The sequence below is a fragment of the Pseudopodoces humilis genome, chromosome 4, assembly GCF_049639895.1.
Source record: "Pseudopodoces humilis isolate 2021_Gansu_Grassland_sample_001 chromosome 4, ASM4963989v1, whole genome shotgun sequence".
Taxonomy (NCBI): Eukaryota; Metazoa; Chordata; class Aves; order Passeriformes; family Paridae; genus Pseudopodoces; species Pseudopodoces humilis.
This window is the reverse complement of record NC_142203.1, coordinates 63,359,026-63,372,744: the sequence shown is the minus strand read 5'-3', so window position 1 is coordinate 63,372,744 and position 13,719 is coordinate 63,359,026. Positions and strand designations below refer to the sequence as shown.

Below are 13,719 nucleotides of genomic sequence, written 5' to 3'. Positions count from 1 at the left end.
GATACTCATTAGCTAATTATCCATGTGGTGTCCAGGCAATGCAAATGAAGTGGTGGAAAGCATGTGCCATTTCAGCATGCATTGGCCAGGGTCACATAATCTGCATCAGCAGTGTGCCAAGCACAGCCTTGGGAGGAAGAACCTCTGTGCAGGCTCAGAGTCAGAAAGGGCAGCTCCAGCTCCTGCTCCCAGCAGCAGACTTCCTGCATGCTATTCCAGCAGGCAGAAGATGGAGCCATGCCAGTGTACATGCTGTACAAATTATTCCCTAGGATCTGGAAGAAGAATTATATCAGTTGCCTCAATCCTGTCAGAAAGCTACTACTCATAAGAGCAGTAATTGTTTCTCTTATCTCTTTTGGAGGGAGTCAGGTTTCTTTCCCCAGATTTGCATCTGTAGGAGTATGCTGTTTATCGCTAGTGACCTTGCTGCAGTTGTTCATCAGCTTTCTTATACAGGGGAACTCCCGGCAGCTGCTTCTATCCCCTATCATCAGCCTTGCTTTCTGCCATGCTTGCAGGTTGTAGTTTTACATAAAAATTTCAAAGGAAACACTAGAGGCAAGTCAAAGGAGCTCATTTAAGTGCAATGCAGTGATTGAAAAAAACAGTAATTGCTGGGAGGAGAAAGAGTGGAATTATGCTGCTATATGAAGTTTTTTGGCTCATGAGATGTTGCATTCTATGGCACTTACTCTTTTAAAGATATTTCTCTTCTTCCCTTTTAGCTGCTTACTCTATAGGTGTCTGTGAGAAGTGCTGTTGATGAAATACGTTTGTGGAAATACTAAATTAGCTTGAAGTTTTCAAGGAATGAGGGAGGGAATCAGGACTGTGCCACACAGGAGAAGGCAGTGCTGAACAGAAGAAGAGAGGCTATGGACTGGGTAGCCAAACTGTCATCCTCAGTTCTAATTATGAGAAATTCTTCAGAGAGTGTATTGAAGGATCTGAGTATTTGAATAAACAAAATTGAATGAACAAAAGCAATAGAGATGATCTTTATTGCATAGCTCTGAGTGCCACACTTTGAATCCTATGAAGAGGATCAGATATTACCACTGCAATTATATTTCATGGTATTAACAGCTGGGAGTAGAGACTGCTTAGAACAGGTAAAAGACATGGTGTTGACAAACAAGCTGGAACTATCTGAAAAAGTGTTTGTGAAACTATGTAAGATGAAGAAAAAAGATTAATGACTGGAAGAATGTAAACAAAACAGGCAACAGCAGAAAGATGATTGCTGGCAGGGAAGAATAAGGAAAAGGATAGGACTGGGTAAAAATGGAGGAATGAGAAGGAACAGTATGTTAAAATAGAAATCACAGGGGAGGTTGCCATAAAAGCAGGGAGAGAGAGAGGAAGATTTAAGTCTGCCAAAAGATCCAGGAGGTATGGCAAGTACTTGTTACAAGGCATTACCAGGAACAACTTGTCATTTGTCTGATAATCTGATCAGCATTGTTCTGAGTACAGGTGATGTTTTCTGCCTCTGCTTTCTCTAGCACAAAGAGATTTGAAAAGTCATTTTAATCCTACAATCATCCATCACTGGTGAAATCTGGTATCCTTGCCCACAGTGCTGTATGCCACAGTATCTTCATCATGGTCTTGCTTCATTTTGCTGCTGCTTCTGTTCTTTCTGTTTGGTAATTCTGGTTCTTCTCTGCTTTCTGATATGAGATTTGCTCCTATGAATCTTGTGCTTCATCTTCTTCATCCTTTTCTTGATTTTTCTGTTCCATGGATTCACACAGAACTTTTTGCCTTTCATGTGAAGACTAAAAGAAAAAAAATGGTTGTTGGTTTCAAAGAAAAAAAGTAAAAATCCCAGCTTTTAAAAATCATCATAATTGTCATTCAACTATGAAGACCACCAAGTTAGACTTGGTTAACTTTAAATTATATTTTATGCTGTGTTTATTAATTTTTTTGCTGGTTTCAAATATATTAGGATCTATGTTTACATGACTAAACTTATATTCCAAAGTCTGAAAAAATGCTTTATTACTTCAGTACAAAAAGAGCCACGGTGCAAAGCAAAACATTTCTATAAACAATAACTAAGCAGATTACTGTGTAGATATTCTGACTATGATTATCATGCAAAAGTCTAGAAAATGTACCAGTTTAATCCAAATGGTATGATATTGTACCAGGAAAAAATTAGATATAGTTTATGCACAAAAGTAAAGCTAATTTAATGAGTTTAGGCAAGGGTTTTAGGAGATAAATAATTTGAAAAAGCAGAGAAGTCTTTAAGGTGTATGAGTAATTTTTCAGTTCTGAAAATATAATATTCAGTATATTTACTGAAAAAATAAATTTTAACAATCGAGTTTAAATATCACAAGGAAGGACATTTCTTAAATTGCACACAATGTTGTTTTTTGAAATTGTGTTAGCTTTCTAAAATGCTACTTATTTAAATGCTGCCTAATAGGTTTTAACTTGCAGTATCCCTTTCACAGTGAAAGACACAAAATATCTCTTACATAACAGCCTCTAGGTGACACAGGCCATCAGCTTTCTGGATTTCAAATCTCTCCACTCTTCTGAGAAATCCTTTGGGAATTTCATCTGAAATTTTCATGCAACAGTTAAAGGCCCCAGGAAACAAAGCTAAAAAGAGGAGCAGCAATGTTAGAAACAATACAGATATAAGAGGGATAAGTCATAGTTTGACTGTACAGAATCACAGAGGGGTTGAGATTGGAAGGCACCTCTGGAAGTAATCTGGTCCAACCCCCTGCTCAGGCAGGGCCATCTGGTTCCCGGGTCCTGCTTGAGCTCTGCTCTCAGCCCCTGATAATGTGCTTAGCTTAATTAACTCCATTTTATGGGACAAGCAGCCATTCTGTGATCAAGCAAGTCATGTGTTCATGCCCCTTCCCTCATTATCAGCAAAACCATGTGATGCACCTGGAAGTCCTGGAAAACAAGAGACAAACCAATCAGATTTTTATTTCTGTTCCTACTAACCTCCAGCCTGCCATGATTCCTCTGCAGATGCAGGACTCAGCATTTCCCCTTGTTGAACTTTGTAAGTTTCCTCTCTGCCCATTTCTATATCAGCAAAACCATGTGGTACACCAGCTACTGCTTCCAGTTTGTTATTGTCTCCAAACATGTCACAGGCACATTCTGTTCCATCATCCAGGTCTTTAATGAAGGTATCAAACTCTATTGTAGCCCATGGTGACCCCTGGTTTGTGGCACCAATTAAAACCCTCTGGACCTAGTCCTTCATTCAGTTCTCTGTCTGTGTCAATCTTCACTTGTCTCTCCTACATTTTTCAGCTTGTCTATGATGATATTGCAAGAGACAGTGATCAAAGCCTTTCCTGAAGTCAAGGTACACAAACCCCATCTCTCTCCTCTAGACCAATAAGTTAGTCACGTTATTTGGAGATGGCTACCAGGTCAGTCAAGCATGATGTCTTCATAAATCCATGCTGACCACTCCTGATGGTTATCTTGTCTTTCAGATCTTGGGAAATGCTTTCTCAGATAATTTTCTTCATCACCTTCCCAGTGACTGAGATGAGGTTGGCCTGGGGAGTTTTCTGGATCTTCCTTCTTGCCCTACTTGAAGATAGGGGTAATACTTGCTCTCTTTCAGTCTTCAAGAACCTCTTCCACTTGCCATGACTATTCCAAGGTAACTGACAGTGGCCTCACCATGACATCAAACTGCTTCCTCAGCACTGGTTGTAGTCCATCCTATTTGTTCTGTGGTCTTATATACATACAGTTTTTAAAAGTGCTCTCAAGTTTAGTCTTTCTCCACTGACAATAAATCACCCTTGCTGCAAACATTCCATCTGGTCCCAGGAACCTGGGATTCTTGTTAGTCTACTTAGTTTGCATAGTAAAGAGTAAGAAAAAGAAAGTGTTTAGTATCTCAGCCTGTTCTATGTAATTTGGCACCAGTCGCTTTGATCAGCTTAGCAGTGGGTTTTCATATTCAATCCTCTTTCTTTTGTTATTTATAGACTTGTGGGACATTTTGTTACACATCACATCTCTTGACTGATTCAACTCTAGCTCGGCTTTGATTTTGTCCTTTCTAACTTCATTCCTGCATGATCAGAAAACCCTATACTCCACTTGGGTCAGTGGCCCTGCTTCCACCCCTGTGTTATACTGTTTTTAGGTTCTGGTGCAGTTAAAAGCTCTAAGCGCATCCAGCCAGGCCTCCTGACACATTCCTTGGGTTTCTATGTGTCAGAACAGACCTTTCTAATGCTTGGAAGGGGTGACCCTTGAACACTAGCCAGCTCTATTTGACCCCACTTCTATCCAGGATCACATTCCATGGGACTCTTCCAAATTTCTGAAGAGGTTATAAATCAGCTCTTATTAAATCCAGGTCCATGATCCTGCTTTTTGCCCTGCTCCCTTCTCCTAGAATCCCAAACTCCGCTACTTTATGGACACTGTAGCCAATGCTGCCTCTGATTTCATGCCCCTGACCAGGACTGCCCTGTTTGCAAGTATCTGGTCCACCTGAGTGCTTTCCTGTGCCACATCCTTGATCACTTGTTGTGGATGATGTCATCAATGTACATCAAAGCTTGTGGATTGCTTCAGCACTGTTGTATTGCCCTTCCAGCAGATATCAGCATGGGTAAAGTCCCCCATGAAGACTAAGACATGTGAATTTGAGGATTTTTCCATCTATTTGAAGAAGGCCTCAGCTTCTTCTCTCTGGTTGGGAGGTCTATGGCAGACCCCCACACTACCACATCACCCCTGTTGGTCTGCCAACTAATTCTGACCTGTAAGCTCTCAGCCAGCTCATCTTCCATCCTCAGGCAGAATCCATGCACTCCTGCTGCTCTCTTGCATAAAGACCAACTCCCTCTCCTTGCCTTCCAGCCTGCTATTCCTAAAAGCCCATTTCCCTCAGCTGCAGCACAGCACTGACATGATCCACCCCTGAGCACGTGTCCCTGAGCCCAGTGAGGTCCAAGCCCCTGCACCTGCAGCCACATTTCACACTCTTGTTTGTTCCCCATGCTGCACGCCTGAGTGCAAGGGAAATTCGGAGTGCTGTCAAGGGCTAGTTATCTTCACAGCTTGTGCAGTGAGATACTGTCCTCTCAGCTTCTCCCACTAGAGAGATTGGTGCTTTAAATAAGTTTCCTTTACCCCTCCCTGTGCATGTATATGTAAAGGCTTGTTACAGTAATATAAAAGTAATTTTAAAATATTTATTTTTACTTGTGGAAGATCACCAACATTAATGACACAGGAAGTGTCAGGAGTATAATTTAGAAGCTCTGGTTTTTAGGTCAAATCAGGCCCATTATCTTTTGTTGTCTCCTTGAAATGATTAATGTTCTTGCTGGGCTTTGTGTTTTCTTTAACCCCAAGGGCTCCCATGGTTGAATGTCTCTCCCCTATGGGATTATCTTCTGCAGATTTTTTTCCTGTTTGCTATTACCATCTCAAAAATAAAAAGTCACTGAACTTTAAAAAGAAGATCATCAATCTAGGTGGACTTTTGTTTTTTAAGACAAATACTAACATTTGGGGCTTGATTTTCTTCTGTGTTAGCAGAGAAATAGATCTTCTAAAAGGGATTTCCTCCACTTGCTCAAGGATAAGCAAAGCTGTATTGCTCAGGGATTTATCTAGGATGAAGGTCTCAGGATTAAACTCATGCTTCAAAATGAGCCCAGCAAGGACCCCTGAGTCCCCTGGGTCCCCGACTCTGAACTAATCTGGGAGAAGTGCAGAGGGAGTTTCCTTCCTATTTGTTTTTGTTTTTCTTTCTATACATGCTTTCCCTAAGTAATCATTTAACCTTGAATGCAAGAGTCATGAGCTAGAAAAAAAAAAAGAGAATCAATTTCAGCTTCTGTAAGCTGACATAAGTCTGTTTAAAATTTTTCCTGTAAGCAAGACAATTCTGTGTGCTTCTTCTTACCAAAGTGCTTGCTTAGTGCTGGAATAACAGATGCTGGCACAGCTGTAGCAGTGAGCTTGAGCAGCCAGCAATGGAGCTGGAGTCATTGGAGAGCACTCACACTGCCTGCTGCTGCTTAAAGGGGGATTTTATACCTGTAGGATTGAAGACAGGGCCCTGGGATTTCATAGTCAGAAGGGAGGTGGAAAGACAGGAGCTGGCTCAGCAGTCGCCTCCTCAGCAACCCAGAGAGGAGTGCTATAGATAATCATATGGTTCAGAAGGACCAATTAAGTGTTGATTGCTACCTGTGTTATTTCCCAGTTGTCCTTTGTTTTTCACTCTTCAGCAGCATACTTCTTGTGAGGCAAGTTAATTGATGTTCACAAATGGAAACTCAGTTCATTGAGCATCACTAATTGTAATTTTTTTTCTAGGTCCTCAAGATAGAGTTGATAAAACTAAAGTATAAACTTCTGTTGTTGCCAGTCAGCTCCTGACAGAAGGATTCTGTCAGATAAAAACTTAAGGAAGGATAACTGCATTTTAAACTGTCTGATGTTGCCTGCTGTGCTTTTTGGAGAGGTCTATTCCACTATTGCTTTGGGGTCCAGTAAACTAAAATATTTGGCAGGATCAGTACTGCCAGTTTCTGTGGAATGGCTGAATATTACAAAAGCTTCCCCTGAGCTATTCCTCAACTGGTTTTGCTGATGCTTTTGCTTGTTTATTACCTCTTGCTCACATCCTACTTTATGTACTTAAAACTATCCCTTGCTTTGATATTCAGATCTGAACTATCAGTATTGCACTTTTCAGCACACTATATAGCACCATGCTACCCATTTGTACACTTTATAACTGAAAATTATTAAATTAATATTGATGTACTTTTATAGCTTATAGAAAAAGCATACTCAGGCTCAACCAAGGAAAATAAAGTAAAGCTCCTGATGCATCCAGGTGGGCTTGTGTGTGTCTCACTGGCCACTTCTGACTGACTGCCCTTTAGCAAAAAACTTAACCAACTGGAACTGCAACCTTTAACAACTTGTTTATAACTGCACATTTAGACACCACTTACTTGGTCAGAGTTGCCATTTTAGAGCAAATTCAATCATTCACTGCTCAGTCAGTCTTTGACCTGGAGCATTGGATGCCACTGACATCCAACCCACGCAGTTGTACAAAACTGTGCCCCGCAGTGGAAGGCAGCAAGCTCCATGTGAACCTGGGGAATGCCCCAACAGAAACCAGACTGAAAATAAAATGTAAATGGGTGCTGATAAAAAGGCAAGAGCATTTCTTATGGACATTGAGAGCCTCCTAGTACATTTTTATTAGAGGTATGTGCCTGGGGACGCTTTCTTGCTTTCCTATGTATGTATTCTTTGAGGAATTCTGATATGCACTGGGTTTTTGATGAAAAAGAAGCAGTCACAATTCATTTTCTTTTTTTTTTTTCCTACATTTTTGTTAAGTGTATGAAAGTACAGATACAATATGGAAAATAGAATTTGATAATCTGTGAATCACAGATGAATGCATGGCATGAGGGTCTTTCTGTCAGAGAACATGAAAGTTTTACCAGCAATTGTCAGTTGACAGAGGCACTTCTGAGAACTGGTACCTTTTTTCATGGAAGTCAGTTTTAAAAGTGGGCTTTTTTCCTGTGTATGAAATACAAAAGCAGTGAGCCAAGGAAATCCTGTAATTCCCCAGAGCCCAGGAGAACTGAAGCTGCACTCATGGAGCACTGAGCCATTCTGCAGCTCCATTGTTACTGTAACTTCATTCTAATCTACTAAATTACTATAACTTAATTTTAATCTAAGTGGGAAGAAATTAGGAGGTAAACCTAAGCAAAGCTAATAATTTCAGCCCAACCCAGGGCCATATTTTTTATGTGGTTTCAGCAATTAGCTCAGGGTTATTAGTAATTGTTGATTTAACAGTAGTTAAAAGGAAAGAACTGTGGTTTTGTACATGGTTATTGGCATGGCCTGTTTTGTGCCATTTATCAGTCAAGAGGATTTTTGCAGTGCTGCTGATTTCATTTGTCTCAATGCTCAGTGACACAGTAAGAAATACACAGCAGCTTACCCAAAAATTATTTTGACCTGTTGTCTGACACTGAGACTCTTAAAGCTAAAGGAGCTGCTGAAAGGACTAAGCTTAGTGATGGATCTTGAGACAGAAGGGATTCCTCTGTTGTTATTTTAGCAAGTGATATTATCTATTTTGGTGTTTCTTCTCTGGGAACTCTCTCCAGGGAAGGACCTGTTGTCTTCAAAGTTATTTAGCACATTCAGAAAAAGGAAAAAAAGAAAAAAAGAAAAGAAAAGAAAAAAAGGAAAAAAGGGGAAAAAAAAGTTAAAGTTGTCAAACTTTTCCCTGCACAGGACAGAAGGGGTTGGAACTGAATTATCTTTAAGGTGCCTTCCAAATCAAGCCATGCTGTGATTGAAATGGAGTACTTGGGAATAGAGCACAGTGAAAACAAAGCTTCTCATGGAACAAGACCTCCATGAGTACTATCCATTATATCTGTCTTTACATTTTAGTTGATTAATATCAAATCTCTTTGACTTCCTAAACTTTCTTTTTCCATTTCCTCTCGCTATCTGGCCAAACTTAGTCTATAGAAACTTGTCTTACCCTTCTGCTCTACTTTTTTCATTGTCATTCTCGAACTTGAGAGCCACATGTTAATCAGCCAGAGAAGGCTGGTTGTCTAGAGTTCAGGCAAAAAATACTAAAAAGAGTTATTGGTACATACTCGATTTCTGGGGCCACAAAGAACTTTTCTGTCCTTCTTCAGTTTCAAGCTGATATCCCTAGATTCACCAAATCTCTTAGGAAAACTGTCATGCCTGATGAAGAACCTTCCAGTGGCACACAGTGGGAGCATGCCAGGCTCTTGTACTGCTTTCCTTTGCAGTTTCAGGCAGGTGGGGCTGGGCAGGGGGTAGGGTAGAGCACTGGCAAGGAGAGAAATGGCAGTCAGTGGTTCTGCTAGCCTCCTCCACACAGAATTTAACATTGCAGGGTGTTGGAGATCCAGGCACAGAAAAAGTCCCTTTATCTATGCTGCCAGGCTCAGGCACCTGAGAGAACACTGTGCTTAATTTAAGACCATGGAGAAGGCTTCTAAAACTAAGTTGAGAAACTGGAAATGTGAATGTGTGAGTTAGATAGAATTATGTTAAGTTACTGGGTGAAAAATATAGAGTTTAGAGATATAGTAGTGAATAAGAGACAAGATGGAGGTTCTTGGGCATTGGTTTGTCTTTGCCTTTCTTCCTTCTTCTTCATGGATTTTGGTAATTTTTTGTGATTTTTGGGGGTGAAAAAGTTTGCAGTGCAGAACACAGGTGTTTGGTTTTTGGGTTAAATGTAAAAATAAGTTAGTTGGCATTTGATAATTGGATAGTTTTTGCTTAAAAGGCCTTGTGGACAGAGCCCAAGGTCACCATTTGTAGCTTGCTAGGTTAGTGTTTAGAAGTACTTACTATATGTAAAAATGTAATATAGATAAGGTAAAATAAACATTCTAAGTCTGAATGTGAAAACTGTCTCTCTGCTTGTTAATCCTGATCCTGGGGAAAAGAAGTGAACACTTTTACATTTGGTGCCCTAGAGACTTCTACAGCAGGGCAGGTCTTTGCCTCATGAAGGAGGGCCAGACGGAGGAAGAAAGAGGAGATGATGCCCCGTGGAAATAGATGGTGAGTGATGGAGCCACTGTGCCCCCAACCCCTGTGCTTGCTCTTAACTATTGGTTTCATTTTGGTCTCTTTTGACTAAACATGATAAAGAAAAGTTGTGCTTTAAGTGAGAACAGTAGGGAAGGCATTTTACCTTCCTTTCTCCATTTCCCTCCACTCCAGACCCAGCCCAGCTGCCCAGAACTTGTGCAGCTCTTTTCTTCACAGGTTTTACTCCAGCAGTCAGTTTTGACCATGCCTTTGGTGGTCCCTCCTGAATCCTACTGGCAGTGCACAAGAGCCTGTCAGTACTGCTGGCAGAGCACCTGGTTCACCTTTGTGAACTGGACTGCTTGAGTGAGAGGCCACACTGTACTTGTTTTTTATGTAACCAAGAAAACCAGGACAGTTCTTGAATTTTCACAAACTAAGGGACCCCAACAAACATGGGTAACATTATTTAACAAGATGGGTTCCCTCAACACTTTGTGTGGTCTGAGGGAATGCTTCTCTTGCATGGTGAGGTCCATAAATTTGAGTCACTTTCTGCTTCTGTGCTGAAATGTGAGCAGCTGAAATGCTGCTAATTGTGCCTCAAGTTCACCCTGAATGGTTGCAGGTCTGCACACATTGCACAAGTTTGGCACACCTGTGCTATTAGCAGCAGGCATTAGTATTTCCTAATGGAATTCTTTTGTGGTTACAAAGTAGGCTTTGTACATCTGGAAAGAAAACCCAAACAACTTTGCATTGATTAATTGTATTAACATCTTGCTTAGTCAGGACATGGTATATATTGATACAAACATAGAATCCAGGCTCTTCCCTTGGATGGAAATTTACTATCACATCACCTGCACTTAATATTAACTACTGTAAGGTAGCTTATTTAGCACTCATAGTGCATATTTAGCACTTTATTTCATAAAGCCACAAATGATTTCTCCCATTTAATTTGAGGTTATTTTAAGAGTTCAACACCTCAAGGCATGTCTTTTCCTCTTAACCTATAGCAAGCAAATAACTATTTCATTATGCAGAAGGCTCTGATCCTGGCTGACAGGTGAACAAAGCAGGATGTTAGAATTCTTGGGAAATACAGCATAGACATAAACTGTAAAAACAAGGTTAATTTTAACCTTGCTTAATTGCTGGACTTGAGAGGGGAGCTCAAATACTGCAAAATGTTCCAATGCATCCTACTATTTTGACATGGCAATATGTACAGTTAAAGCACAATTCTGAGAGTTGAAAAAAAAAGATAGAAGGGATTCTAAGCTAAAACCATATAACCATAAACAATAAGACATAAATAAAAATAGCATACTATATAAAGAATAAATATAAATGAAGTTATGAAGTGATCCTTTTCCTGTTCTGTTGTTAATACGGACATGTTCAAAGCTGGAAGGCTGACTGGAGATGGATAGATGGGTATTTCCTACAGGTCAGGATTTTAGGATAGGTTTTTGTCCATCAACTCATGATCCGTTTGCAAGCTGTCTGTCTCCATACAACATCCTTGGTGCTTGGGTTACAGAGCATCAAAGAAATGCAGGCTGAAAATTGGCAAAACAGAGTGTAATATTGATGTGGTAAAAAAACCAGTAATATCTACTGCCTTACCAGAATGGGAAATTTCTGCTATTCCTAGAAAAAAACAAACATCACAATGTATTGAATATTAAGATGCAAAAAGCAGCTGTCAAGTGAACATAAATCTGGTTTTTTTCTATAAAGAAACACATTTTGAGAAGAGGGAACCCATCTCCCACACTGTACAGACCAGACTAACATTAGTGGAATACCTTCAGTAGGGTAAGTCCAGATAACTCCTTTGGGAAGTCTCAATCTTATTTAGTTGTTATTCCTATGCTGTAGCATTGAACATTTGATTTGGATGCTATTACTGTATGTGAATTACCAGTTTTCTCCCTTCATGTCTTCAAGATGAAATTCATGTAGGAGCTTCCAGAACAGAATTTTTGTCTTTTCAAACTGAAATTCAAACCAGCCATCTCTGGAATAAGATCCATTGTCCAGCCTACTTCATACTTCTTGCAGTGCTGCCTCCTTCACTGAGGAAATCCCTGTAAATCCCTGGCTGAAATGTGATCATGGAAGATGACCAGGATTTTAAAATCAAAATTGAAAAATTTATTTTGAATTATATTATGGGGAATGGGGGTAAAGGGATAGAGTTTGTGGAGGAGAAATCCCCATCACACCCTACAGAATACCTTGATTTTTTTTCTGGCCTTGCCTGGCTGGGTCATGTTTAAGCCTGTAGCTAGGTGTGATTTTGAACAACAGATGGCTTTCCTGACCTCCATCAACAGCTGCCAATTCACATCCACAAGCAAAGGAAACTACCACAAGTTTATGTTCACCAGTCCAGATCTTACTTGTATGTTTGCTGTCACCCTGAAATAAATGGGTGCATAATGGTGAGTCAAAGAAGTGTAAGCATAGGTAGGGTTAAGTACAAATCTGGTTCAGCTCAGGTAGGGTGTGCCTGAAACCCAACCAGCCATTTGAAATTCTGCTCATTTTTATTGTGGGTCTGCCATTTGAGTATTGTAGTCAAGTATGGAGCATGTCTGGATGAGGACAGTTGGGTGATAAAGGCATTCAGGAGGTTCAGTGTAAAAGAACACATTCTAAGAGAACCTTTACTTTGACCTGTGCATGTATGTGTCAGTTCTATTGTGCAAGACCTTGCTGACTGGCCAGAACAAAAGCACTTGCAGAGCCTTCCATGCCAGCCGGTGCAGTGGCCATTTTAACAGGATACAATTCTAAGGCAGATTTTGTCTATGTGTTGTGTAAATCTTCAAGGAATTCCACAATTCCTACTCCTACTGAAGCCAGTAGAGCCTGAAAAAGAATCATCCTGAAGAAACTCCAGAATTTTAGTTACCTTCTCTTTGAACACAGTCTATTTTACAGTAAAAAATTACAAAGAAAAAGTAAGAATTCAAGCACAGCCTTGCCTAGTTGGTTTTGAAAGCTTTTAAAGTTAATTTTTAAAATTTCTTTTTAAATTTTGAGTTTAAAGTTAAGTTTAATTTTTAAATGTTATTGGATCTCCTGAATCCTTGAGACATGCTGCACTGAACACAGAGCAAAGTTGCATGCAAAACTGCTTTTCTGCTGGGAGAAATCTGTTGCAGTTTTTAATAAAAAATTTTCTGAAACCTCTGTCACCCAGGGCAATTTCACTTTAAAGGAAAAAGACCAAGTGATTTTCTAAACACATTTCCTCTGGGAAGATTGTAAAGGAGGAATTTACACCTGAACTTGTGAGATCCGTTTAAACAATTACATTTTACTAGGTGTTCCCTCAGGGAATCACTGCTTTAAAGGTCTTACACCCTCAGCAGGTAAACCCTTCTTGATAATGTTTCCTATGACAAAGAGCTCATATGACTTTTCCTTGCTTAAGCCACTTCACAGAGTTATAACTTGCTCACATCTGTCGTGGAAACATCAGGTTTGCAGAGGAAATTCTCAGGTGAATCCCTGACTGCTGAAAATGCCAACTGCTATTCAGTTAAGACACCCAAGTTCGACTTTTTGAAGAAAAGCAGCGCAGACCTTTAAGCTATCACCTCTGGTCCTGTGCAGAGCTGCAAAGGCTCAAGCAGACGTGGTTCCAGGCAGGCACACTTCAGGTCTTTTTTTCTTTAAGAGATCAAAGTATAGAAAAAGATAAAATACAGCTCTACTTACTCTCAGACGTCTGACTAACCATGAGTGGTAGAACAACCAAAACAATGACAAATTTCACATCCATTCCTCCTTGGAGCTGCGGGAGCGCAGCCACAGAGCAGGTGGCGAGCTGCAGGACTAACACCTGATCCTACCTGCTGGCTGCCGGGGATGAACGTGCCTTAAAGCCACACCCTGAGCAGCAGCTTGGCGTCAGTTCTGTCCTGTGTGGCACTATGGACTTCAGCAGGATCCCTCCTCTCACCTGAAGACGTGTGTTTTGCCAGATGGGAAGACAGGCTGTATTCCACGCAGATCCCCAAGATGGTACTGCCTTACAGCCAGATCCTTGCAGCCCTCCTCACTGATGAGGCTCTTCAGAAA

General features: G+C 40.4%; 1 protein-coding gene across 1 annotated transcript; it reads right to left on the bottom strand.

Moving 5' to 3' along the window:
- Positions 1 to 987: 987 nt before the first annotated feature.
- On the bottom strand, positions 988 to 13,474 carry CCL28 (C-C motif chemokine ligand 28). Its single transcript, XM_014261780.2, has 3 exons — positions 13,357 to 13,474; positions 2,499 to 2,625; positions 988 to 1,784 (listed from the first exon to the last, which is right to left on the bottom strand). Exons 1-3 carry the CDS (start codon positions 13,418 to 13,420, stop codon positions 1,607 to 1,609), a joined length of 369 nt encoding a protein of 122 aa, XP_014117255.1. The 5' UTR covers positions 13,421 to 13,474; the 3' UTR covers positions 988 to 1,606.
- Positions 13,475 to 13,719: the final 245 nt, after the last annotated feature.